Genomic DNA, 26,332 nt, shown 5'->3' on the forward strand with positions numbered 1-26,332 from the left:
ATGCATCAAAACAGCTCTCTAGAGCAGAGGGGAAGTTTGAATAAGAGTCAGAGTATTTCTGAGAGGATTTTGGTGCAGAAAGGTCGAGAGGTGGGGTAGGAAGATTCCAGTGAGCATAAGTACTGTACACCTGAGGTATTCCTCATGTTTGGTACTGCAGTGAAGAAATTTGCGGTATGGGGGAACTAGCAGAGGTGGTCAGGATGCTGTGAAGTATAAAAGGATGACTTGTAGTTTAGCTAGAACATAGGTCCCCTACCAAGGACCAGCTTGCACAGTGGCACCCTGTTTAAGTTGAGCTATAGCACAGTGACACCTCTTTCCCTTTTGCTTTGTGTTTCAGGTGTCACTGGTCAGCATAGCAGGCTGCCTGTCTTGTGAGTGCATAAGTATCAGGCATATTTATAGGAAAGACAGAATGTCCAGCATACAGCTACACAAATGCATAATACAATGAATGGGTGAACAATTGGCTGACAGGTTGGGTTCAAAGGGTTATATCGGGCTGGCGGCCAGTCACTAGTGGGATTCTCCAGGGCTCCATTTTAGGGCCAGTTCTCTTTAATGTTTTCATGAATGGCTTGGATGCAGGACTTGAAGATAGACTAAGTAAGTTTGCAGATGACACAGTTTAGTGGGAGGAGCTGTTGACTCCCTTGAGGGTGGAAAGGCCTTGCAGAGAGCTCTTGAGAAATTAAAGGGCTGAGCAGTCACCAACAATATGAAATTCAACAAGAGCAAGTGACAGATTCCGCATCTGGGAAAGTGCAACCCTGGCTGTACGTACAAAGTGGAGGATGAGAGGCTGGAGAGCAGCCCTGCAGAAAGGGATCTGGAAGCTCTGGTCGAGGCAAGCTGAACGTGACCAGCGGTGTGCCCCGACAGCCACAAGGGCCAACTGTACCCTGGGGTGCATCAGGCACAGCATGGCTGGTCAGTTGAGGGAGGGGATTGTCCTGCTCTGCTCTGTGCTGGTGTGACCTCACCTCAAGGACTGTGCAATTTTGGACACAATATATGGAAGACATAAAACTACTAGTGTGCAAAGGAGGTCTACGAAGATGGTGAAGGGTCTGGAGGGCAAGACTTATGAGGAGTGGCTGAGGTCCCTTGGTTTGTTCAGCCCAGAGCAGAGCAGGATGAGGGGAGGCCTCATGGCGGCCTGCAGCTCCCTCACGAGGGGAGCGGAGGAGCAGGCGCTGAGCTCTGCTCTCTGGGGACAGCGACAGGACCTGAGGGAACGGCATGGATCTGGGGCAGGGGAGGGCCAGGCTGGGTGTGAGGGAAAGGTTCTGCACCCAGAGGGTGGTCGGGCACTGGGGCAGGGCAGTGGTCACAGCACCGAGATGCTGGGGTTCAAGAAGCGTTTGGACAATGCTGTCAAACACGTGGTCTGGTTTTTGGGTGGTCCTGTGTGGAGCCAGGGATTGGATTCCATCATCCTTGTGGGTCCCTTCCAACTCAGGATATTCTGTGATTTGGTAATTCGTAGAAAGGTCTGCATTGCAAAAGGCAAAAAAAAAGGTATTTTGTAGCATCAAGCATTTCTAAAAGAAAAAAAAAAGTGAAGTTTGGTGTAGGTTACATTTTTAGAAATGAAACTCTTGTTGCCTGTGTTAATCCTACCAGATGACATGCATACTGATGTCATGTTCTGTTTGTTTGTTTTCCTTTTCACCTATAGCATGAACAGATTAAATACCTTGCCAAGGGGATTTGGCTCTTTACCAGCTCTGGAGGTTCTTGACTTGACTTACAACAACTTAAATGAAAATTCTCTACCTGGAAACTTCTTCTATCTGAGTAAGAAACTTTTTCAAAAACTCTACAAATCTTCATGATGCGGTGCTTTGCTTTCTGCAGTTTAAATTTATTTGATGGAGACCAAACTCCAACAGCAATTTCCCGATATTTATGGTTTTTTCTTTGAATATGTCTTGAATATTTCTACTTAGCTCAGCGATATTTATCATTGACATCCAGTCAGCTGACACCATTGGACATGAGAAGACTTGGTTAGCAATGGTATGTCAGTTTTCTTCTGAGTAATATTTCCTTCGGCCCCATCCTCAGTTAAAATTTTGTGGAGGCTTACAAGCGTCAGGGAATAATAAACTATTTTGCAAAGCAGTTGTTGTATTTTAACTCTGAAAACAATTGTGTTCCTGATGGTTAATTAGTGAAACAGTTTTAACAGCTTGTGGATGTTATAGTGACCAGTATGTTAAGAACAAACAAAAAACCACTAAGGTTAAAATCTTTGGCACAGAATGGTAGAACTAAGCTGACCTTTGAATGAGTTAGAAAACACGGCCACATGGTTTAAAATTCAGATATTGTAATGCATATGTGCAAAAGGGCTGCATTATGGTTGCCTAAGCAACTTGAATTCTGGCACTTTCTGGCTTCCAGAGATTATGCCACCTTCCTGGTCTTTTCCATGTACTGTGCTGAAGTGACTTCAGGCTCAGTGCATTAACTAGCAAAAATCATAGGCAAGGGGAGAGGAAGGAATGCTGCAGTCTGAGAAAGATTTTGTGATTGTAACCTGACAGAAGGAAATATTCAGTAAGTTTTATTAAAAATGGTCACATATAATGAAATAAAAAGAGGAGGAGTAAACTCCATAAGAGAAATAGGATCTCCTCTCTGTCGGGGAGGAGAGGTTTTGCTGACCTGACAACCTTTCTTCCTGCTGCACCCAACAGTTCTTTGTGGGTCTCCATTTTCAATTTTTTATTTTTTTTTAACTGTTATGCCATGTTTATTCAGTAATAGCTGGCTACATAGTTGTGTTAGGTCATTTATTTTTTTCCTTGTGAATTTCATAGAGACTAAGTATGGAAATTACAAACTATACAATTCGAGCCTGTTGTATTACTCTCTTTTAAGGTCTCTTTCCCAGCCTTATGCTGTGCTTTCTGTAGAGCTTAATATAGACATGTATTTGTCCAAAAATCTCAGGTGATTTTTTATGTTTGTTTAGGATGCAAATTGGTGTAATAAATGAGAATCAAGGCGGGTAGTAAAGAGTAATGACTCTATTCTGACAGCTGAGTATTGAGACTATATGCCAAAACCTGCCAGAGTCTACTATTGTAGAAATTGTTAATTGTGTCAGTCCTTTTGAATATAGATGTTTTCCTGAACTCACCAACAATACAATAAGCCAGTAAATCTAAGTTTGACCTGCTTGTTATTATTGTGAGCCCTGGGTATGTCAAAGGCTTTTCACCAAGTCAGGGTTATTAATCAAACCTGACTCCCTTTTATTGATTAGACCTCAAATGGTTGGGTTATATGCCACCCTGTTTATATATTGCTATTTAATTTGCAGCCACCCTGCGTGCACTCTATCTAAGTGACAACGATTTTGAAATCCTGCCGCCAGATATTGGGAAGCTCACAAAGTTGCAGATAGTAAGTAATTTATCTAAATTCTTGGAAAATCAATTCACTTTTGCAATGCTTGTAGGAATAAAATCTAGTCAATTTGAGAAGTAGTGGGATTGTTTGCAGGAATAGACCACTACACCTGGAACTGTTTTCTTGTTTATCAGCAGACACTTGTAAATAAGTTGGAAGAATTGGGTGTTTTGAAGAAGGGTGGGGGTGAGAGAGTAGAGTTCTGTTCTAGGCTTCTTTAGGGTAACCAAAAATTGTTCTGACTACTTTATGTTCGTTCTTAGCTGAGTCTTAGAGACAATGACCTGATATCACTGCCTAAAGAAATTGGGGAGCTCACTCAGCTTAAAGAACTTCATATCCAGGGAAATCGTCTTACTGTGCTGCCACCAGAACTAGGTAAGATAACGGATGATCATTTATTTATTTGAATAATAAGAATAACCATCCACTGTCTTTTCTGTGAAATGAAACCACTTCTAAGAAATTATTATGCTTGTTATCATTGATGCTAAATATTTGCTTTCCCCCAAGAAACACTATCTCACTCCTACTGGATGTGCAGGAGGGGCCAGAATATGTTGCGTGTTCCATTTTATTAGATTTTTACAAGTTATGTATTCCTTGTGTATTAGTACACCTGACTGCCAATCTGTGTATAGCATCCTGCTTTATATTATATATAATAAATACAGGGTCTCTTAACAAGTTCTTGTCTCTGACTGATTTTGAAACACTATTTGGATCAGCAAAAATTATGTTAAGCAGAAATGACAGCAGTGTAAAAGTGGCTTCTTTGTGACTGTTCTTGTAAAAAGGGAAGTTTGGTCAACTCAAGTAAAATATTAAGCAAAATAGATGATTTTTTTCCCCTCTTTCGGTAGCCTTTTTTAGGGAGTTAGCAGCTTTTTTAAGCAGTGGACCTGGTGTACGGTAAATGGCCATTATCACAAAGTCCTATGTATGCTTTTTTCATACAGAGTAGGTTCTTTCAACTTAGAAGGTAGAGTTTATCTTTGAAACTAAAGTATCGATTTTGGTGAATTGGCATTGTGGTATTCCATTTTATATGGGGGACATTAACTTCCATAAATGCTATGTCCATTTGCCCCAAGCCAAAATTTGGTTTAAGATCTTTTATGACAATCTTTAAGAATATTTTTGTTTGACGTAATGTGGTAGTGTGAATTACCTGTTGCTGAAACGCCTGTTGCACAGGAATTATTCCTTGTTTCTTGTTATTTTGGGCTGTTACATAGGGATGCTTCCTTGTTTCTATATATACTTTCGAAATGATATTCCTAAAACTAAAAAGTACATTAACTGAATTTAGCATGATAAAGTAAAATTATTTGTTGTCACGGGAACTTGCTTCAACCCATTAAAGTGGCAACTGTGTGCATAAATGTGGCAGTCTGCAATATATGCTTTTTGTTTCATATCACAAAGGAAAAATGACTGCTTTTTCTCTGAGGTGTGGCAAGAGGTGTGTTTATTTTGACTCTATTTGTTTACTCAACGTGATTTTTTTGCCTTTATCAATGCAGCAGACACTATGATCTACTTTTTTTATTCATACCATCGGTGGATAAAAGTTGCTCGTTTCTTTAATTTCAGATGTTTATTCCATGACACTGAGGTGTACTTCCTTGAGCTTTTTCAGTCACATTTATAAAGTCTCTTTCAGCTGCAGTCATATTTGAGAAGTGTGTAGTATCTGTAAATGTACTTTTCTGTAGATTCCTAAATTACAGCCTTGTTTGTTTGTTTTTTACCAAAAAGTGGAAGTAAAATACTGGACTGAGTCTAACCACCTTCTGTGGCTAATTAAATGTTCTAAACATGCTGCCGCCTTACAAATATAACAGCAAATCCACTTTAAATGGTTTTCACTGTCATTGTCCAAACCAAATGGAAAGGCTTGAAACAAAATTTGTGATGTTTGCTTTGCACTGACCTGCAAAATTCCAGATAGACAGGGAAGCATTTTTTCTTTTTAGTTAACATTTGTTTGCACTATAGCACGCTATTGTAATCTGGTAGGAAAAGGGCTTGTAATTTTGATCTGCCTGATCAAAATGCAGACAAGATGCACTGACACAGCTACAGTGCTTGTCAGCTCTGTTCTTTATTATTCAACTTCTGTTGTATGAACTATACTTCTCTGCTCACATCTTAATTTCCCAGTGCATCTCACGGTCTTACCCAGGATCCTCATTCCTAATCAGTTGGTTTAATTTTGTTGTAGTTTATGTCAAATATTTCAAATAGCTCAAATTTGGGGGTATATTTCCAAAGACTGTTACACTGAAGTCTAGATTTGTAACTTCTGTACCTTGCAAGCATATTTACTGTGTGAAGAAATGTTCTGCCTGTTTGTTAGACATCTAAGGAAACATTCAGGGAAGGGAGTTTAGTAAATGGGGCACCAGCCTGGGCTTTAGAGGGCTTCTTTAAGACCAGGTGGGAGCAGGCCACGGGCAGGCATGAATCTACTGCATGATTAGACAAAGTCACTTCATCTCTGCAGCCCTGTTTTCCCTTTTGCAAATGAGGACAATTTAGGGACTCACACCTTTGCAGACAGTTTTAAAATCTGCCCATGAGAGGTGGTGGTACACCTAATGAATGGACTGCTAATTCCATAGGTGCCATTTGTGGAAAAAACTATTTTATCTACTGCTTGAGTTCTCCTTCCTAAATTTTTAAAATTGAATTATAATGTAAGAATTATCCAAATACTTTGCGCTGTGCATGTTGAATAAATAGCTTTTCAATGAGCAGGTCTTATTTGCATTAATTGGAGGCACTGCTGGTCCATTTAAAGTAAACAATCTTTCCTCTCTCATTATTGCTTTCTTAATTAAAGGTGCTGAAGGCTTGTGACTGGCTTATGAGTGGTAGTAGTTTGGGCAGCGGTGGGCAACAGTGAGTCATTAGATGTTCATTTGCCAGGGAGATGGGCACAGCATAAACACAGGAATAAAACAGCGTATCTGAATGAGAAGGGTGGGAGTGCAGTAACCTGAATGTAGAAGGTAGGAGAAGTAAATGCGAAAAAAGGCATGCGGAGTAGGGTACGAGAAGAGGATCACAATTGGGATCACAATTTTGGAACCGAGAGAGAGGTGGCTAAATAACCCCGTGCAGCCTGTGTTAATTTCACCTGATGTGACTGAGTTGGCATGAATCAGTCAGAGGGCTGGTGCAGATCAGCATTATCTTCGTCTGCACTTAGCAGAGTACCTGCCATTAATTTAGGAAAGAATTTCTTGCCCAGGAGGAAGTGAGGAGACTGGAACAGTGTATTGGTTCTCGTGGTGAGGATGCTTGTCTGTAAATACAGTATGTGTGGATGATGAATGCAGGAAATGGCCCGGAGTAGGTGGGTAGAATTCACAGCTTGTTTTTATCATTTGTCTCTCAAAACCCCGTTCATGAGGAATGGTGGTGGGCAGTCATATATAAACTTTAAAGAGGCACTGGCATTTTTTTCCCTAGCATTTAAAAGGTTATGTGCTGCATTGTGAGACAAATAAATCATGATTCACTGCAACAACAAAGTTGCAGTCAGTTATATAAATTGCCAAGGAAGCACTAAATCTGTCACTTTGTGTATTCTGACCATTTAACAATTGGAATTGTGTTTGGGAAGAAAGCTGAGTAGCAACAAGAACCACGTAAGGTGGCAGATGCAATTAGTAAGATCAATGATGGTGTTTTAAGTTCATTGTATGGTCATCTGGGTGGACCTATATGTGCTGCGAGAAAGATTTTCTCAGCAGAGTCAGCAGTGTGAGAGTGGTACGCGGTGCACAATTATTCACAAAGTTGTAGCCAGATGTAAATAACTGCCCAGAGCATGTCACTAGCATATCTATAGGTTTGTGCTTTTGATGTGAAAGCAAATGGCATGATTTCTAAAACCCAGATTCTAACATTGGCTGTGTTCATTACCCTGCCACCACCACGTGTGTGCACATACGTACAGGGTTCTCTCTTATTTTGACATGGAGGAAGCGGAGTGATTTCTAAGGATACGTGTTTAATTATCATCCTGTTTTTCCAAAACTGAATGTTGGAAGCAATGGCTTTTAAGCATACTATTCAATATGGTTCTAGTTTATTAAATAATTTCTTCAGGTGAAGGGAGACAGTGATAAAAACAGTGAAGTTAGGTGCGTGCTTGAAAAGTAGAAAACTCAAGCTCTGTAAAACAAACTTGTTGGGGTAAGTAGCCATGTTCCTTTTTAGGGAGGGTAAAACACTTTTGTAAGTTAAATCTGCGTGTCAGGAAGATTAAATAATTCTTTCATCATTTCTTAATTATGAACAGCTAATTATATTCTGTGAATAAAAGATTGGCTTTAAATAGAAAGTTCAAGGAATCTTGGCAAAAAGTCTCAATATTTTCGTTGCAGAAGGACATTTTAGAGATTAGGCTTTTGAAATGACTCTGGAATTTGTGAATGGATATTATATTATGCAAAGTAGTTGCTGCACTTATTTGCTGAAGTTAATATTAATTGAAATAGCAGTTGACTTAGGTAATTATAACAGGCATGTGCAAACATAAGAATCACATATTTCACAAAAGATAGTTCTTTTCTAAATATTCTTCAGATAAACGCCAAACTTTTCTCCTTTCAGCATGAACTACTGCTGCACTCTGCCTGTGTCACAGCACGATGCTCTTCACATCTGCAAGTGCAGGTGCTGTGATGCTTGTTGGAAGCCGGAATGTCTCGAGGCTTTCTGGACACCAGCTCTGAGCGCTGGAACAGCTAATTGATACCTTTCCAAGTTAAAAAATAAGTACCTACTTCTACTTTTGGGACTAAGGCTAAGGTGATGTAAGAAAATAAGGAGCTTTTTTAAACTTAGCGGTAGCTAAATAAAAGGACTTGTTTTCCAGGACTGTTGATAGGACAGTTACTAGTTAAGGAATAACAGAAAAACGTGCTTTGCAAAATAGGACACAGTTCATTCATGTAAGAAAATTATTTCACAAAATTTGTGAATGTTTTAGTTGTTTCTCGTTTCAGGCTTAGTTTAAGGTTAAAAACAAACTTTTCATATAGTTAGAAAGTTGGCTGGGTCCGTGGTGTGCTTTGTGAGAGTGAAGGTGCACGGGAAGAAATGAGAACTCTGTAAAGTTCCATGATACCTAGAAAAATGTTTTCTGTGACCCATTGTTTAGATGTACACCACTGGCATTCACTTCCTTACCCTGCTGTAATTCTTAACGAACTTTCCAAAATTGAAATTTGATCTTATTTTAGTTTTTAAAATACACAGATCCTACTATCGCTTTCCAGATGACTGCATCTAGGCTACAGCGTGCAGTCTCTGGAGCTTGTACTGGGATTGTAAGTACCATCAGCATAATAATGATGTTTCTATAAGCAAATAATTATGTCTGTTCTGTCAGAGCTGTAATTAGAGGCTATTAGAACAATTTTTTTTGTTGTTAAACGTTCATTTTATGCGTTTCATACTACTCAAAATTGGTTTCACCCTTCTGAATACTCTACAGGCTTTTTTGAATGGAAATTTCAAAGGTAAAGGGCACAAGCAATCCAGTGAAATATTTTTGAGCTCATATTTTTAAATTAACTAGATTTCGGTCCAATAGGAACCCTTCAAAGAGAGAATGCTTCGAGTTCTTGTGTAATTGAGAATCCCGTGGGAATTTCTGAGGTCGGTAAAATGTGCGATGTATTTCAGAATAAATTGGGATGCTGATCCTCTAAGCCTGTAACACTTCCTGTTCCATTAAAACGCCTTTGATGTTAAACGTCTTTGACACCACGTTAATTCTCTTTGTTCCAAAAGCCTCTGTCGCACAGCAGCGTGTTTTGTAGCGGGGACTGCTGCCTTGCTCCTGGAGGTCCCAGTAAGCACCGGGCGTTTGCTACACAGAGCAACAAGGAAAAGGCATTTCCAGCCCAGTTCACCTTTCAGAGCTAGAAAACAGTGGTTGCCTAGTAAGTGGTCTCTTTCACTTACATCAGGGATGTTGGAGAAATGAATCTCATCTAGTCTGAACTCACTCGGAATGGTTTTAGACAGAATATAGCAAGCGTTCGGAAATAATTTCCCGGGTTTCTGCCAGAATGCTGTTTCTTCTCCAGCTCCCCTTAGCTACCCACACAGTGGCATCAGCCTGGTTGCCTTGGTACCTGCCTGAAGGCAGCGTGTGGTGGAGTTTGGCTGTTGAGACGGCGTGATTTGTCATGTGAAAGTACAAGTCATGAGCCCAGGGGTGTTTGACTGGGAGTGCCTTGTGCACCGTACTGAGCAAGTTCCTGTTTGGTGGCTCTCCTCTGTGAACGCTGATGTTTACTGCTGCTACTCGTCATCCTGCTAATGTCAGATTTTGTTCTGTGCAGTGATGGTAGAAATTGCTAGGGCTTGATCCAAGAGAGTCAGCCAATCTTCCTGTGACTTGGATAGGAAGCTGTGAATATGCCAGGTCTGTATCCCTCCTGTGCTTAATACCTGGGATGTTGTTGGAGGGAAGAGTTGGGTATTTCGTGCATCCTGATGTTTTTCTCAAGCTTCATCTTCAGACCTGACACATTCTTGAGTGAAAGTCTTCTCGTGTCAGCCTCTCCATTGAGCTTTGCTGGAATGATTCTGGCTGACCTTTGCTGTTTCGTTGGAATTTCATGTAAATATCTCAGAAGATGGTTTAAAACAAAGTGAATTCAGTCCTATGAAAGGTTGAGGCAGGACAGGGCTGGAGAGTACAATCTTCTTCCCCTAGAATTGGAATAGCAGCGGCTGAAGCAGTACCGGTATGCTTTGTATCACCTCACCTTGACTTCAAGGGTAAAGAATTCAAGATCTAGTTGGTTTGCTTTCACTTTATTTATTTCTGCCGTGGTCTTTTTGCTGAGAGTTCAAGCAAATGGAATAGCTGTTCTGGGATCACACAGAATAATCTGAGTCTTTATTTAACCTGTCAAAGGGAGGAGTGAGAAGAGACTTAGGTGCAGACCCTGACTACCTCCGTGAGATGAAAGCACGGGTGATTGTCCTGTCTTGTAGGAGGGCAGGACAAGCAGCAGTGCTGAAGAACTGTGGCAGCCCAGTTGAGAACAGAAATGAAGAATGCCTTTTAACAAAGTGATGAACCGTCTGAACAAAACACCAGTGGCAGAATCTCCATCTCCTGATGTTTCAGACCACGTGTTTTTCTGTTCCAACTGTCTTTGTTAAACACTTCAATTACTGAACTGACACGGGGATAACTGGGCAAAGCTCTGCGGTTAGATGTATTCAAGAGAACATTCAAGTCAGGGTCTAATCTCTGAACTCATTATTGGAAATTTTCACTTAAGTCTCAGAAATCGGTAGAATAACGTGCGCGGTTACTATATATCTGGGCTCCTGTTTTCTGTCTCTGAAAGTAATTGTAGAACTGATGATGGGCTTAGGCTTCAGTGTCTGCCTTTCAGATTGCTCATTCAGACTTCTCTTCCCTGGGGCTTCCCGTCTCACACTCGCAGGCAAGGCTTCAGCACTCCCATCTGAGCGGTCAGACAAACAGCCGGAGGAAGGCTTCCAGCCTGCTTCTGTCGGAAGGATGCTGGGGAGTATCTGTAAGGCTTCTTAGCATCTACCTGATCTGACTTCTTGTTAGCTGAGACTCGAAACTGCTTCCCTGTTAAGTAAAACGTAGACAACTTCGGTCCAAGCACAACCAAGACAAACGCAGTTTCAGAGTTGTCTGAAGTGCTGATCGCTCCACACGATGCGGCTAGAGCTTCTCCTGTAAAGGAGTTTACTGGTGAGAGGGCAAAAGTGATGCTGGGGTTGATCTTTTGGGGGTGCTTCAGCCTAGGTTTAGACTTACTCGTTTTGTTTTCTTTTGGTACCTAGAAGCTCATTGATAAGCAAATGTATGTTTTCAACATATGTTATGGAGCTGTGGATCTGTTTATCGTACTATTTCCATGATAGTTTTAGCGGATGCCAAAGAAGATTGAGTCACACTTTGCTTGTGTACAAGTCTTTCCTCTGTTCTGTGTTACCCTACTGCTCCTTTATAACCACCATTTAAATCTACTCTCTTCTCCTTCTAATCCCTCAAAAGCGATAGAGGTCTTCAAAGCAGAGATGAGCTTCCATTTTATAGGAGTGATCTGAGTTACCGATCCCCAACTTACACTTAAGACTTGTGTAAAAATCATTTGCTTTTGATACAACTATGCCATAGAAATGAGTATATATTTTCATGTTTTTACATAGAATTTAAGACAGTCTTCACAATTAATTGCTTTGGTATCATTTTTATGATAAAATAGTCATGACATTTCCTCCACCCCCATGCTTAAACCAATCTCTCTCTCTATGGAGGCAAAGCACATGCCACAAAAGTAATAAAAATTATAAGCCCTGTAGTATAAAGTGAATCTAAAACAAGCCAGCATAGACATATTTTTACATACAACCTAAGTTTAAATTTAGTGTAGTGGATTGATCCCTTACTTAGCCTTTAATAAAACAGGATTCAGGGGTATTTATATCTAAGCAAAGAAATAAAATTAGTTTCATTCCTCCTGTCCTTATGTATGACACTGAAAGAGTAAGACCTCTGTGTTGTAAAGGGAAAGAACATTTAAATCGCAGTATTAAGAGGAATCACTAAAATGAAGGCGTTACTGCCTGAGGACTCTCCTGGAGGTCGGTACTGGAGACTGCAGGCTGGAAGGCGAGGCAGAACGTCAACGGGAAGCAGAAGTGAAATGTAACAGGATACAGGCCCCAAATTAGTTCAGCTGGAATTCCACTGGTTTTAATGAAGCTCCACTAGGGATGAATTTAAGCCATTACAAAGAAGCGTAGATCTGGCATTTTACAGCTCGGATCATGTGTCTTACGCTGAATGCCAGCGTTCACTTCTCAAATGTCAGAGCTGTTTAATTACTTTATTTCGCCTTTTAATTTTTGAAAGTATTTAGAGTGTTGCTGAGGGGCGTTGGAATGGAAAGGACAAGTCAGTTTTGTGTTCATATTGTTGCGTTTTGTTTGTATTGAAATAATGCCTATGTATACTAACCAGACTTTATTATACCTTATGCATACACGCCTGGTGTATAATATTTACCTGATGTGTACCATACAGCACAGGAGACTGAGGGATTTATAGCCGAATATGAGAGGTGCCTGCAGGCTGGGTCTAACGACAGGAAGAGCTGGGGAAGTCTGGAGACACCGCTGGGCTGGGTCAGAGGTAGCATTATGGTAGGGTTTGACACTTTTCCACAAACAAGACTGAGGGAGGCAGCATTTTATCTGCTTTTATGAGCTCTCTTCTGACTTTTGCAGGCAGTTGAGCAAAATATGAGTGTTTACACAAACGACTTTTATTTCAACAGCGCTGAAGGAAAATAACCAGAAATGTTATCTAGCGCACTTGAGATCAAGTGCAGGATAGCTCTATCAAGGGAGGTGCAGGGAAACTGTAGCTGCGTCTGCCCTGGGATGTCACTCAGGATGGGGCGTGCTCGTAAGATGTCCTCTGTCCACTCATGGCCGTGCAAGCTCTGAATGTATGCAGTGATAAATGGCATTTTTAGCCGATAAATGAAATAAGCTAAAGTGGATCAAAATTAAAAATATGTACACTTTGATTTTATCCTTGAAAATTCAAGGCACTTTTTGGTGCAGATCTGTAGATGGACATAGGAACAATTTATTTTTAAGGTGAGTTAAGCACAAGTTCAGTCACACAGATCTATTCGGACTTAATGCTTCAGGATCATCTTTAGATACAATGACTGCTCAGACAAGTCATTGCCAAGATCAGGTATTTCGTTAGACCACACGGTATACTCCTTTTAGAAAGCTTCGGTCTCTGAGCAGGTTGTCCAGCCAGCTGTTAGACCTTCCTCTCTGCTGGCTCTGGTAGCAGCACATATCCACTTTGCATTCTTCCTACTTGGAAGTCTATTCAAGGTACAAAACAAACAACAATTATCCTTCAGGCTTAGAAATTAGAAAGTCCTTGATGCGTGTCAGAACCTGAATCTGGGATATATAGGTTTGATTAACTAATTTTAAGAAGAACATTAGAAGCTTTCAAAAATAATATGAAAAACATTTCTGGGACGTAGGGAAGGGGCTGTGCTGACTGGTCTTAAGGACGGCCTTCTCTCTTACCAGAGGTATGTGACTGTAATGGGTTTCAGGGGAGTTGGTCTTGTTCATGCTGGCCAAATACCAAGAACCATAAGTCCATTATAAAGAAATACAATTATAGCCTGCATGTTATGCCAAATTTTATTAATGACGAACAGGTTTTGTTTTGTTTTGTTTTTTATAGGCTGATGTGCATGTTAAAAACTAACCAGTGTAGACCAATGCAGTCTCCAACCCTAAAATACACTGTGACTGAATCTTCAGTACTGGTTTTATTACTACAGGCAATTTTGTCTTTTACTTACTAAAAATACCAGAGGGGTTTGATGTGATCTGTGTAGCAGAACGGTATGTAAAGTTCTTGAAGGCCTGGGGATAGTGTGCTGCTGTTGCTGCTAGACACTCTGTGTAAAGGCACATCTGCCACGTCTCCTTCCCTGGCCCTTGGATCTGGTGCTGCAGGGATAGGATAAGGGCATTTCTTAGCGGAGTGCTGCTGTTAAAAATACTTCTAGGCAAGGGGGCTGTTTGGAGGGGACACATCTGCGAGGTGCCCGGCTACAGAGCACGACTCCAATCATCCCAGTGTCGGAGCCATCGCTGCAGGCACGTTTGATCCTCTGTGCCAGGCTGCTGCGGGTGTGCTGGGGCCCGTCACAGGTGGGTTGGCTGGAAACACAGAAGGGCACCAGGACGTGACCCTGGACAAGGTATTGGGATGAGCCACACGTTCTCAGCCCATTTCACGATTTAGTTTTAAGGCTTCTTTGTTCTCAGTTTGCTTGCTGTGTGGCAGGAGTGACAGCTTGCATTCTTCCCCTAGTGCTGGTAAGGTGGGACAGGCTCTCTGTACCATGCTTAGTTTTCTGCCCTTCATTGCCTACAGGATGTTTCCCAGGTGGAAATTTTGGTGTTGAATGGGGGGAGGAGGGGTTGTTAAAGTGCTAGGTGCCCTGTCCTTCCTCCTTTCTTTGAGACAGCCCTCCTTGACTCCTCCTGCCAAAGAGCACCTCTTCTCTGGCACCTGTTCTCTGGCGACTGCTTACCATGAAGATGGAAGGGTTCTTTCTTTGCATGGTACAAAGCATTATTAAGTTCTTTGATTAAACCCCCCGGGGATGAGGTAGCAGTTGTGACCCCTGATGCCACCTGCACTGCCTTGGAGAAGCGCTCCCAGAGCAGCTGCTGCCTTGCCCAGGTGCTTCCTGAGCCGGGAGGAGCTGGATCTAGGTGTGGATTCCAGACTTGTGGGTGCCCCGTTTTTTTGCCATAAGTAGATTAATTTTACTCTTGTAAAAAGTATAGTGTCTCTACCTGCTCCAATAACATTTGGGACAAAGAGAAGGCAGAGGAAAGTGAAGTGGCTGGAGCTCTGCAGTTCATTTTGCTTGAGCAGTCCTCTTTTTGCTGTAAGACTTCTTTGGCTCTAGTAGAATAGTATTTATTTCAATTAATTACATTTAAATGGGCGTGTGGTATTTAGGATTGGAAGTGGGCGTGCTCCACTGTGGGGGTGGGAAACATACGGCAGCATTCCTTGGGCTGTACATATCTGAAACAAGTTGGGAATTCAGCTAAGAAGCTTGTCGTTGAGATTTTGGGAATGGGAAGCTTATTCTTGTAGACAACATTGAATCTGACCCATGATGGGGCTAAGTTTGTCTCCCCAGATGCAACTATTTTTATGAGCTGTGTACAGATGCATCGCTTCATCTTGACGCCGTACTTAGAGGGCTGTAATTATACGCGAGCGCTTACAGTGTTGGTAGTTCTGGAGAGAAATGCATGTGGTGTTTTGCAGGTAATAAAAGGGAAAATCCAATTTGCTGTTGCAGAGTAAGCCTCTGAGTGATACATGATCTTCATAGCAGCATCGGTCAGAGGGTTACTGCTAATCGCAGCGCGGGCTGGCTTCCCCGGTGGCCTGTGCCTTACACTGAGCAGTGAATGGTGTGAGCCTGTGTCTCGAGCCAGCCAGCACAGATTTAGATACCCGGCTTTCTAGCTTATTAGGTCCTCGTTGTCACAGTACTTAATCCTCCTTCCTGATCCTTGTTAGAACACCAGGGCTGGCGTGTCCCATAATAAAGGAGCCGGGCGCGAGGCTCCTAACTGGAGGCACTGGAGCGTAAGGCAGTCAGGGCGATCGCTGCCTGACTGACAGAGGGGTGAGATGCTTCCTGCATGTCGTTATTTAAAAAGAACAGCCCTCAGACAGCTGACAGATGAGCCCGGTAAGGTAACGGTAACTTGTTGATGGGCCGATATGAGATGCATGACATCTTTTCACACAGTATAATGGTCTGTCTTTACTCTAATTGCATTAACCCTTCTTACGGAGAGAAGCATGGTAAAGATCAGCTGGAATGTAGAACACGGGGAAACGCAGACGGCTTGTGGAAGTGCCTGTAGCAAATGTGTGTGCTCATGCTACTTACACAGGTGCCTTTCATTTTGAAAAATTAGCACATCAGGTTGATTTTAGAATTCCCTGACAGCTTGGCTTGGTCAGGCTTCAAAACCTAGTATTTCTATGTTTTGTTTCCCATGGTTATCTATATGAAGATTTTTTTATTTTTATATTTGTGGCTTTGGATTTCTGGGGGGATTGCTGGGGCTCCCTTCATCACAAAATTCACATAAAAAAACACTGAAATGGTGGTAGAGATTTCCTATTTTAATTTAAAGAACAAATGATTGCAATGCGTAGACCTTTCTGGAATTTATCCATAATTTATCCATAGTCATGAAGAGTTTCAGTAGAGTACTGTTGTGGTTTTTGGGTGGCAAATTTTTCCAAAACAAAGCTAATTCAATGAATAAAAATTATAAACAGTGGGCTGAGTTCAAGCCTGCTGTGCAATATGTAGTACCACTGAAATGAATAGCAGCAGCATCCATCATGGTTGGAACTATCATGTCTCCTTTTCCTCTCTGTTAAACCTGAAACATTTGCTTTGTAATCTCTGAAATGAATGAAAGGTTTTTATTCACAGCAAGGTATTTCTTTATTTTTTTTTATTTTCATATTTTTTCATATGCCATTTTTTAAATCCCTTGCAGGTAATTTGGATTTGACTGGTCAAAAGCAAGTCTTCAAAGCAGAGAACAATCCTTGGGTGACCCCAATAGCCGACCAGTTCCAGCTGGGAGTGTCTCATGTTTTTGAATACATTCGTTCAGAAACATACAAATAGTGAGTATTACATGACACTGTTAATGTGCTGTAGGTGGTGTGTTCTGTTTTTTCCCTGGGGTGTATTTAGCAAAGTGTTATAGTTACACCCTTCTTTCATAATCCATGCACTATCTTGGGATTCGGGGCAAACAGGCAAACCTGTACATTTTTATCAAGGAGTTTTACTAACAAGAAGGTAAATGAATGTGATTCAGATAATTTAGAAAGGCATAAAGATGGTTCAATATCGTCCTGCATTTGTGGTTCCTTTCTAAAAGCTTTTAGATAGCATGAGGGATGTAGAAGAGCAAGAATTAAAAGCCTTTGAAAAGTACTAATTTTAAGTATGTGCAGTACAGTTTTATAGACTGAAATAAGTATTTGTTGATGGTTTTGGCTGTAAGTTTCTTAAGTATTGAAAGAACTGTCCAGAATTCAAACCTGTTTTGGTCTGGGCTGGTTTACATAAGTCCATAACTCTGGCAATTCAAATAAAGGTACTGCTGCTTTCTTCAACAGTGTAATTGGATAAAATAGACCTCATGCTGGGCTTGTCCATTTTAATTCAGAATTCTGTGTACAAGTGCTAAGTATTTGTTTGGGAAATAATGTATTTAATCATTAATCATTCACTGAATTGAAATATTTCCTCACACGAAAACTATCCACATTACCAGTCCCAGTAAAACTTCACAAGGGAAGTTATTTTTGTGTCTGCAAACTACCTTGATGCTGTCTTTCTAGAATCAGCAGGTAGTACAACAGATGGTACCCCGAGGTTAGAAACTTAGTTTTTGCATTTCCCCTTTACTTAAATTTATACTTTAGTAATTTAGAAGCATTTCTGACCATTTCTTATACAATATCTGTCAATTACCAACAGAGAGCATTCGTAGATGAAGGTTTTGGGATTCCCATTAAGTAACTGAGATGTGAATTTCTGTGTGAAACTGTAAATGATCCAGCAGTGACTTTTGCACGCTGTTCTTCATTTACAAAATTTAAGTGAAAAGGGTCACAGATTGGAGTGTGGTTACAGAAATTGTGTGCCTGAGAAGTATCCTGATCTTTGTCCAGTAATACACAGTTCTCAACATACATTTATTCAAAGATATAAGTAGGCTGTAATACCTCTCTTCCAGCAGTATTCTCTTCTGCAGACATGGTGGAGGGAAGCAGCTGTCTCCTTAGACCTATCTCCACAGTCCACTGTGCAGCTGCATCTGGGTTTCTTGATAACATGTTTTGTAATTTCTTATGGCCAATTTTATGTTCCTGCTTAAGCAGTGTAAATTAGGGTGCCTCACGCAGGTCTCATATGGACAACGCTGGGTATCATGAGGACAGCAAAGTTTCAATGACTGAAATTTTAAGAATTTGACCCATGCTAAGATTTTTTGGGGGAGCTCTTTGTATCTATCTATAATAAAAAATGGTAATAAATAATGATTTTGTAGCAGTAGAGTAATAAACCGCTCCGTTGACTTTCCTTGTGCACCCAAAATTAAGATAAAAGATTCTGTAATTCATCGCTTGCCTCAGCTGTTGCTCTTTGTTTTAAATACACCACATTATGTTTGCTGTCTTGTTCTTTGCTGAGGTGTGATGGTGTCTTGTTGCCTAATGGGTTGATTTTGATTTTGACCAGAGGAAATATTTGAAGCCTTTCTAGTTGACAGTGCAAGCAAACTCAGACTTTAGCCATTGATAGGGGGAAAATGGAATCAAAAGAATCATTGCATGGGTCATTCAGAATTCACCTTTGATCTTAGCAGCTTATTCAGTTAAAATGTCGTATTGTAAAAGATAGTGATGAAAAAAACATGTGCAGAGAAGATAAAGAAGGTGTTTTATTCTTGTTTCCAGCATATAACCATATTACATTTAAATTGTAAATTAAAAATAGCAGTGTAATTTTGTTAGAATCCCAGTAGCAACTTGTTTTGGTTGTTCATTGTGCTTGTCTCATGTATGCTGTAAAGAGTTTGTAGACTTTCCCAGTGAAAAAGACTGTCCTTTTTATCTCCAGTTTCCTCTAAATATGTGATCTGAGAATTACTTGCATGCCACCTGCTACAGACATTTTTCAATTTGTGGAAAGCCAATTTTAGATCTTAAATCTTGTAAGAAATGGCATAATCTGGTTAACAGGTCTTGTAGTGTTATTGTGCACAAAAGCAAATAAGCTGTGAACATAAAAGAAATGTAAACTCCTTTTTGTGCTGAAAATTTGATCTTTTCCCTTTAACAACTATACATCTTCAGATTCATTTTTTCTTCCAGAGATTGTCCAGGTATTGTATCTTTTTTTTTTGCTCATTAAGCAAATCACTAAACTGAAATGTGAATGTAGTAATTTTATCTGTAGATATCTACTTTAAGCACATTAGAACAATTAGATTTCTTTGGATCCTTCAGTGTCGTCGTCCCCCCCCCCAAAAAAAAACAAACCACCATTAAAATTAACTTATATTTGATAGACCCAGGCTTAACTTTTAATCTGAGACAAAGCAATATAGTTAACTGGGTGGTTGGATAGACTTCTGAGGTTGGGTAACCTCACTTGCAATACTGAGAAGAGGGAACAGTTCATACTTATTCGTAGCTTACAATCAGTATTGTCATCTCAGATCAGGAAGTTTACTTTGAGGTACAGGCAGATGTGGACTTCCATAAACTGGGGACTGTGCATCTATATTGTAGATGAATTTTGAGCGCCAGAGATGGTAATTCTCTTGCTATGCCCAATGCTTTTGCTAGCTGATTGGAAATATTGATTTTACTTTGTTTACAAGTGTAACATTGTCTATGCTGGCTAAGACAGAGAGGGTATGCTCACGCAATCACGAATGCCAAGTTTCAGGGCCTTAGCGAGTTACATTTCACTAAGTGGTTTACATTAATATATTTTATTTTGTGTTTTCAATGGCTAGATCATCGTATTTACTCAGTTGCTGTTATCTCAGCCAGAAAGTAGTAACTCACTAAGTATTGGCAATTTGCTCATTTGCAGTCACGTTACTAAACCTTGAGGTTTCTTCTGATAGCTGGCACAAGCCGTAACAGTGCTACAATCCCCATCAGAGTTTTCCATTGTTTCTATGAGGCTGCATTTGTGAAGCAACTACCAAATAGATCAAAAAACTCTTCTTTCTCCAGTGAAATACCCTGGCCCTTTCAAGCATATTCGGTGAAAAATGTCACCCCATTTTTAGCTTCAGTTTAGGATATTCCTGCCCTAGTAATTAATTAGTAAGTAGAGATGACACCCATGAGGGATGAATATGTCTAAAACAAATATCATTGTCTCACATACCTGTACATTTTCACACTCCTGTTTTACATGGTAGTTGAGCACCAAGTACCAAATGGGAGTAGTACTTGACTTCAGAAGGGTGTCAGTCAGTAGGCCACTCAGATCAGCTGCTCCTACTTAGTAGGCTCTTTCCTTTAATTTCATTACCTTTGATGAGAAATGGCGCCAGGTGATTTCTCAACCCCCCATTTTTCACGGAAGACTTGTGCTGACAAGAAGCTGGGCCATATACTGTGTCAGAAAATCTGTGTGGCGGGGCTCTTAATTCTCAACAGGCAACTCAGCAGCGTATGGCACTTCGCTGGCTTTTGTTGGCTAGAAGACGCCCACTGTACACATCATCCTGTGACAGCATCATTTGGAAACAGGTCAGTTTGCCAAGAATGTAATGATTCTTAGTCTCTGACTGCCACATTGGCTTTTTGAAAGTTAAGGCAGTAAGCTGAATGTTGGCCTTGATTCTATAGATGCTCAGGAGGTGCCATTAAACTCCCCGTGTGGCATCATGGTGTGATTGAAAAGCAGCTGAAAGACTTGTTCAGATAGTAAAGGGTAATGGCAACCTCATCTCCTCTGAGAGCTTAACTAAATGTTTTATTTCTTATTCATGTGTGTGTTCAACTTTCAAAGTGACCTTTTTGTTACAAGCATGTTTTCAGAGGATCTTCTCTGTGTAGGATACCAACAAAGAGATGATGGATTATATGATTTAGTGGCTATAATGCACTTAGACAAGTGCAGACAGACATAAATGTTTGAAAGAAACCAGTGAATTAAACTCCTGTGAAGAACTGAAATCCTGTGATGCTTGTCAGGATTGGTGTAAGATAATTAGTGATTTGATTAAGGTGAGGTAAAGCTCAGATGTGCAATTGGTACCTGGGGGTGGATTTGGTTGCTGACATTCACAGATTCAAAGTTAATCCAGAAAGCTGCCCTTTGGGTATGTTTCAGGCATTAATCGATCATGTGCTCTTGATCAATCTTCATGTGAAAGTTGCTCTTTGCCTGTTTGTTCTTGTAACAGAAAGGGTAGTGATTTTGCTTTTGTCACAGCAGTCTGTAGCAGTCATCATCACCTGATGGCATGATCTCAGCTGAAACAAAACGATTTGCTAAATGCTGATTACTTAGAATGGCATTCAGACTTACTGCGCTGTTAAGCTGCTGTTGAACCCGACACTCAACTTTTAACACTTTCTTTAATGATTCTCCTCGTTTGACCTCCTTATTTCAGCAAGGCAGAATTATGATAGAACAGTGACCGTTAGTTAAGTTTCTAGAAAGCTGCTTTCCCCAGGAGGCAGTCAGCCTGGAGTCGAGAATCTCAGCAAGATGTTCTGCAAAAGGAAGTAGGCTGTGGTTTTCACATTTCCATCAGAAACGGTGGTAGAGGAGCAAGCCGTTTTCAAGCCTGACACACTCTTACCAGTGGAAATAGTTTGATGAATGCTATGCTGAGCATATATCGCTTGGCAACACTGAAGCATAGGTTTCCCTGTGCTAAGCATTGCAAGTGAAAACCTCATTTTAACATCAGTGACAGTCTGGGAGAATCCACCCTTGATTCAGTCCTCTCCCTAGAGACAGTCTCCTCTCCATCTTTCTTCTTTAGGATGAACTATCCTGCTGGAACCCCACCACTGTGTGGCAAATCCCCGCTGCTTCCAGGTCAGCAGGCACAGGTCAGGAAAAAAGGGATTCTTTTTATGGGTTATAGTAATGAGGAGTATTTTTGCATTTATTTTTAACAACTAAAGGAGACTGGTAAGATACTCAAAGGAATGCACTAGAATACAAATAGTATTCAGAAATAACTCTTGTACTCTTCGGTAGTTTGTGGAATAGAAATTTTCTTCCAGTACTTCGCGTTCTAGAACAGGCATTGTCATTGTTCCTACAGAGATTGCTCTCGTGTGTGTGCTCCTAACATGAACCTTGAGGAAGTACTTCTTTCCCCTTCTCGCTTTTACACTGTGGTTATCCTGCGCCCTGTGCAAAAAATAAGACGGTTTCATATATCCAGTAGTCCATTGCTGGAGCTCACTTCCATATTTCAGTGACTTTTTAGCCTGGCATCGTTATCATTTGGTCACTGACATGGATGTACCATCTGTGCCAGTGGTGGCTGTGATCTCCTGTGGTTTAGGGTTATTTCAATGACTAGGTAATGATGGTGGGAACAAGGTGACCTCAGTGATTTACCATAGGTGCAATTCTCTGAGATGCCCCATCTCCTGCACAGATGAGGTCATTGAACGTGAAACTTCATTCCAAGGAAGGCAAGAAGCAAGATCCAGAATAGCTAAGAAATAAACAGGAGTTTATAATCCTAATTTAAACATTTCAGTCACGTATCAGTAAAAATTTGCAATTAACCAGTAAAAATCTTTTATCAGTTTGATGTGGAGAAGTATAAAAATGTAATTTACATTTGGTTTTGTTTTATCTAAGGCATGGTACTGTATATTTTATATGAAAATACTGATTTGTATTCCACCCAAATGTTGTATTTATTGGCTGTATTTTAAAAATTGATAATATATTAGTACATTATTTCCAACAAAGACAGTAGATGACTCAGAGTCCTGACATCTTTGGACAACATTTACATGCAAATCTGTAACTCTTCCCCAACGCAAACTGGAACCCGTGTTGAAAGATAAACAAGAAAAACTGTATCTGTATATATTTGTGTTTATATATTGCTAAGATGGATATGTAATAAAAATGAAGCTATCGCTGATGTATCTGACAGATATAGATACTATACATATAAATACTGACCTAACTACTGATATTACCATTCCCTTAGATGTGAACTTTCATATAAAGTTTAGGATATTATGCAGTAATCCATTTACCACGTCAGCGATGATAACCCAGGGTTTAAGTCACTGGTGCTGATGTCTAGAGCTGGGTTAGAAGCAGAATTGGAATGAAGAACTGAGGAAAGCACAAAAGCTGAGGATTTGATGAAACCAAAGGTGGGAAAAGAATCACAGTAGGATACAGGGAGTAGGGGAACAATACAAAGTTATGTATAATCATGCAGCAAGGGAAGATCAGTAGTTGAGTTACAAAGCACTGGTAATTACAGTAAAATCCAAAATGAGGAACAGGTAGGGATGTCTCAAAGAAATTGGTAAGAAACAGAATTAAGGGCCTAGCCTAGAGGACAGATTGCAGTTTAAGCAAAGATTAAGATGTGCAACTGCAGGCAAATGGCATCCTGAGCAGGAAAAAAGCACAGGTGGGACTGAATGAAATAAGTGTGGTGGGAAAAAGGGCTGACCCAGACTGGGATCTACTTTGTTAGGCTCTTAGTCGTGGGAGAGACTGGTTATGGCTCTCTGAAATGAAAGGTGTCCTTTTCTAAACTATGGTATTCAGATCATTAATAATGGTGAAGGAAAGAAAGTCACGTTCTGTTATGCTTCTGTTCTGTGTTCAGTGGAAGCAGGATGGTGTTTGTGTCTTTTAGGGAAGATGAAATATTTTTCAGTCCACTAGGTAGACGCCTGACCAGCATTTTGTTGAGAAATGGTTTTGAACCTCCAGGGCTGGGGATGTGCACTCAGGAGGTTAAGGAGAGTTGAGTGAAAGAGCGTGGATTCACCGAAGTTCATTTTTAATTAAATCGTGATGTCAGGAACATGCCAAAAAGCGGCAGCAGTGCTAGCATCATTCCAACAACAAGGAAGGCAAATAAATCGAACGCACTTACTACGAACTAGTTTAGTCTGACTAAAGTTCTGGGTTAGTGAAGAGGAGACGTGGGATTCCAAGACTTAAAGGATATGACCGTAATATGAGTGTAATTAATACAACTAAGGCATTAATGTGATTTTAAAAACTGTCCTAAAGAGAGATTATAAATTTGGTTAGTTGAGGCAAATCTTTAACTGCAGGAGAGTTTTGTGGAGGATTGAGCTTGTAAGGCTTGAACGTTATCATTAGAAAATTAGCACTGTATAATTTCAATAAAGCAAACACTAAAAAGAATTAACAACTGTCTGGTAGGTCATGGGAGGTAATTATTAACAAGGGCGCCGCTGCTGAGCTCCACAGAGATCTGCCCTAAAACCCTTTGATGTTTTCCTCAGTTATTTAGAAGCAAATACACACAGTCATTACTGACTAAAATTGTGGACGCCCCAGAAGCTGGTGTGAAGGCAGTGAAAATACGGCTGTCCTGGATTGCTTAAGACACCATGCCCATGCGCAGCGTGTTTTAAAGCAGCTCAGAGCAGAGCTGCGCATCTGTGAGTAAGGCACGCAGGGTATGCCACACTTTGTGGTTATGGTTATGGGAGGAGATAAAAAGGAGCAAATGCTGCTTTCCAGAAAGCAAGTGGCTCTGAAAAATGTCTGAGACATAATATAACCGAAGTGCACTGTCAGCTTCAATGCCATATCTGAAAGGCCTAGGAGAAGCCTCGGTGTAATAAATACAGGAATGGGAACTCGCTTCTTTACACTTCGACTGAGTTCAGGTCTGGTGTCAGTAGTTTTAAAGGGGTGTTAAAATGAGTAGGTGCAGACACACCTCAAGTGATTTGAGAGCACAAGTCAGAATGAGAGGAGAAAGCTAGGTACAGTGTTGGGAAAAGGTGCTAATAAGCTCCTAATAAGGGTAAGCTGCCACAGAAAGTAGCAGGTTTATTTTTCTCTCCTCCTTTGATTGTGTCAGGATGCCTTTTGAAACATATCTTTTGTGTTTTAAATCAGCACGTTGGTGTATGTTACTGTGTGAACCACCGTGGCTTTTAAGATGTTTTGCCTAGTACATAGAGATGACAGAATTGCAGGGGTTGGAAGGGACCTCCAGAGCTCATCAGGTCCAACCCCCCTGCCAAAGCAGGTTCCTTAGAGCAGGTTGTCCAGGTAGGTGTCGAAATACCGGTCTATTGCCTGATTTTAGACTTTACCATAATTTTAAGGCTTCATATCCAGCGTCGGATGTGCTCCACTGCTGTAGCTGCTGTGCACGTGGAGAGTCCAGCTCCTCATCCCCAGGGGGTCCCAGGGCTTTTCTCAACCTGCCCTGCAGCCTGGCTGGGCGGTCTTGTTGCCAAGCCAAGGCAGCGCGTCCAAAATGTATGCAATTAAGCAACTGGACTGATGTTTTCTGAAGGTACCTTACCTGATCTTTTCTGTGAGGATGTTGGTGAGAACACAAATTGGTCTTTACGGTAGGTAACAAAAAGGATGGAAAGTTTTAAAGAAAATCCTCAAGACCTCAGCAGGGAGAAAAATAAATAGGAAATAGCAGACAACACAATGCTAATTGAGAACTAATGTGGAAAACACATTGGTGGCAGTAAAGGATTTCTGGTAACGCGTAGCTAACAGTAAGTGGCGGTAAGCTGCTTAACCCTTTGTAATCTTCGCAGCTCAATTGACTCGCTTTCTTGTTTTCTTCTTCAGTTTGGTTCTTTACAACCAAACAAGAAGAGTTACTGCACACAGTTGCTGGTTTTATTTGAAAGATAAATTTAAAAGTGGCGCTTTTATAATCAAGCAGAACTGTCTGCAATTTCTATTCTCAATGCAGTCATATCTGGTTTATTGCATGCTGGCTTTTATTGAACTCCAGTTTCTTATTTCAGTCTCACATTATTTGAGGATTTTAGTGTGATCTTTAGCTTTTTTTTTTTTTTTTTACTCTTCTGTTGAAGGCTATTGGTTAGATAGAGAAGTGTCCCTAGTTTTATGATTGCCTTTATCAACTGTTTATCCAACGGAAGGCTTAAGTGGAAATGATTTTGACTTAATTTAGTGGTGCTTCTCTGATAAAACTTCTTAAAAGCTGTGTTTTTATTTTAGCAGGTATTACTGCTATCCAGTTTATATGCACTTCTACAGCCCTTTATACCTGAGGCACAGGTTTGAAAGCGGCTGTGATGAGATTTAACTTGAAATTCGTGTTATTAAAACGAACATTTTCTTGATAATTGTAGCCTGAAAATTGGACAATTCTACCATGTATGCCACAGGATTTCTCAGTCCAACTCAGTATTATGCTTGGTTGGGGAATTTGGCCCAAAAAAATTGTTGTGTGAAGTATGCAGGAGCATAAACAGTAAATAGAATTACTTAGGATACTGACCATTTCAATTGCTCCAGCTTCATTTAAGCAATAATAATAAATGCAAGAATATTCACCTTCACAGTTTTGCCAGATGTTTTAAGAAGCTGATTCCAATGCTAGATGTAAAGATCAGCGTTTGTTACACTGAATGAGGAACAGAGATTCCCTGAATCCTTTTTATTATCCACAT

At 40.5% G+C, this 26,332-nt stretch overlaps 1 protein-coding gene across 2 annotated transcripts in view; it reads left to right on the forward strand.

Moving 5' to 3' along the window:
• The window catches only part of RSU1 (Ras suppressor protein 1), a 98,443-nt gene that overhangs the window by 22,739 nt on the left and 49,372 nt on the right, over positions 1-26,332 (forward strand). For both annotated transcript variants that reach the window (XM_050708797.1, XM_035545308.2), the window contains exons 5-8: positions 1,685-1,803; positions 3,338-3,420; positions 3,690-3,804; positions 16,618-16,750. In XM_050708797.1, the coding sequence (XP_050564754.1) occupies positions 1,685-1,803; positions 3,338-3,420; positions 3,690-3,804; positions 16,618-16,750 (450 nt within the window). The remainder of the gene's footprint in view (positions 1-1,684; positions 1,804-3,337; positions 3,421-3,689; positions 3,805-16,617; positions 16,751-26,332) is intronic.

The sequence above is a fragment of the Cygnus atratus genome, chromosome 2 (assembly GCF_013377495.2).
Source record: "Cygnus atratus isolate AKBS03 ecotype Queensland, Australia chromosome 2, CAtr_DNAZoo_HiC_assembly, whole genome shotgun sequence".
Lineage (NCBI taxonomy): Eukaryota > Metazoa > Chordata > Aves > Anseriformes > Anatidae > Cygnus > Cygnus atratus.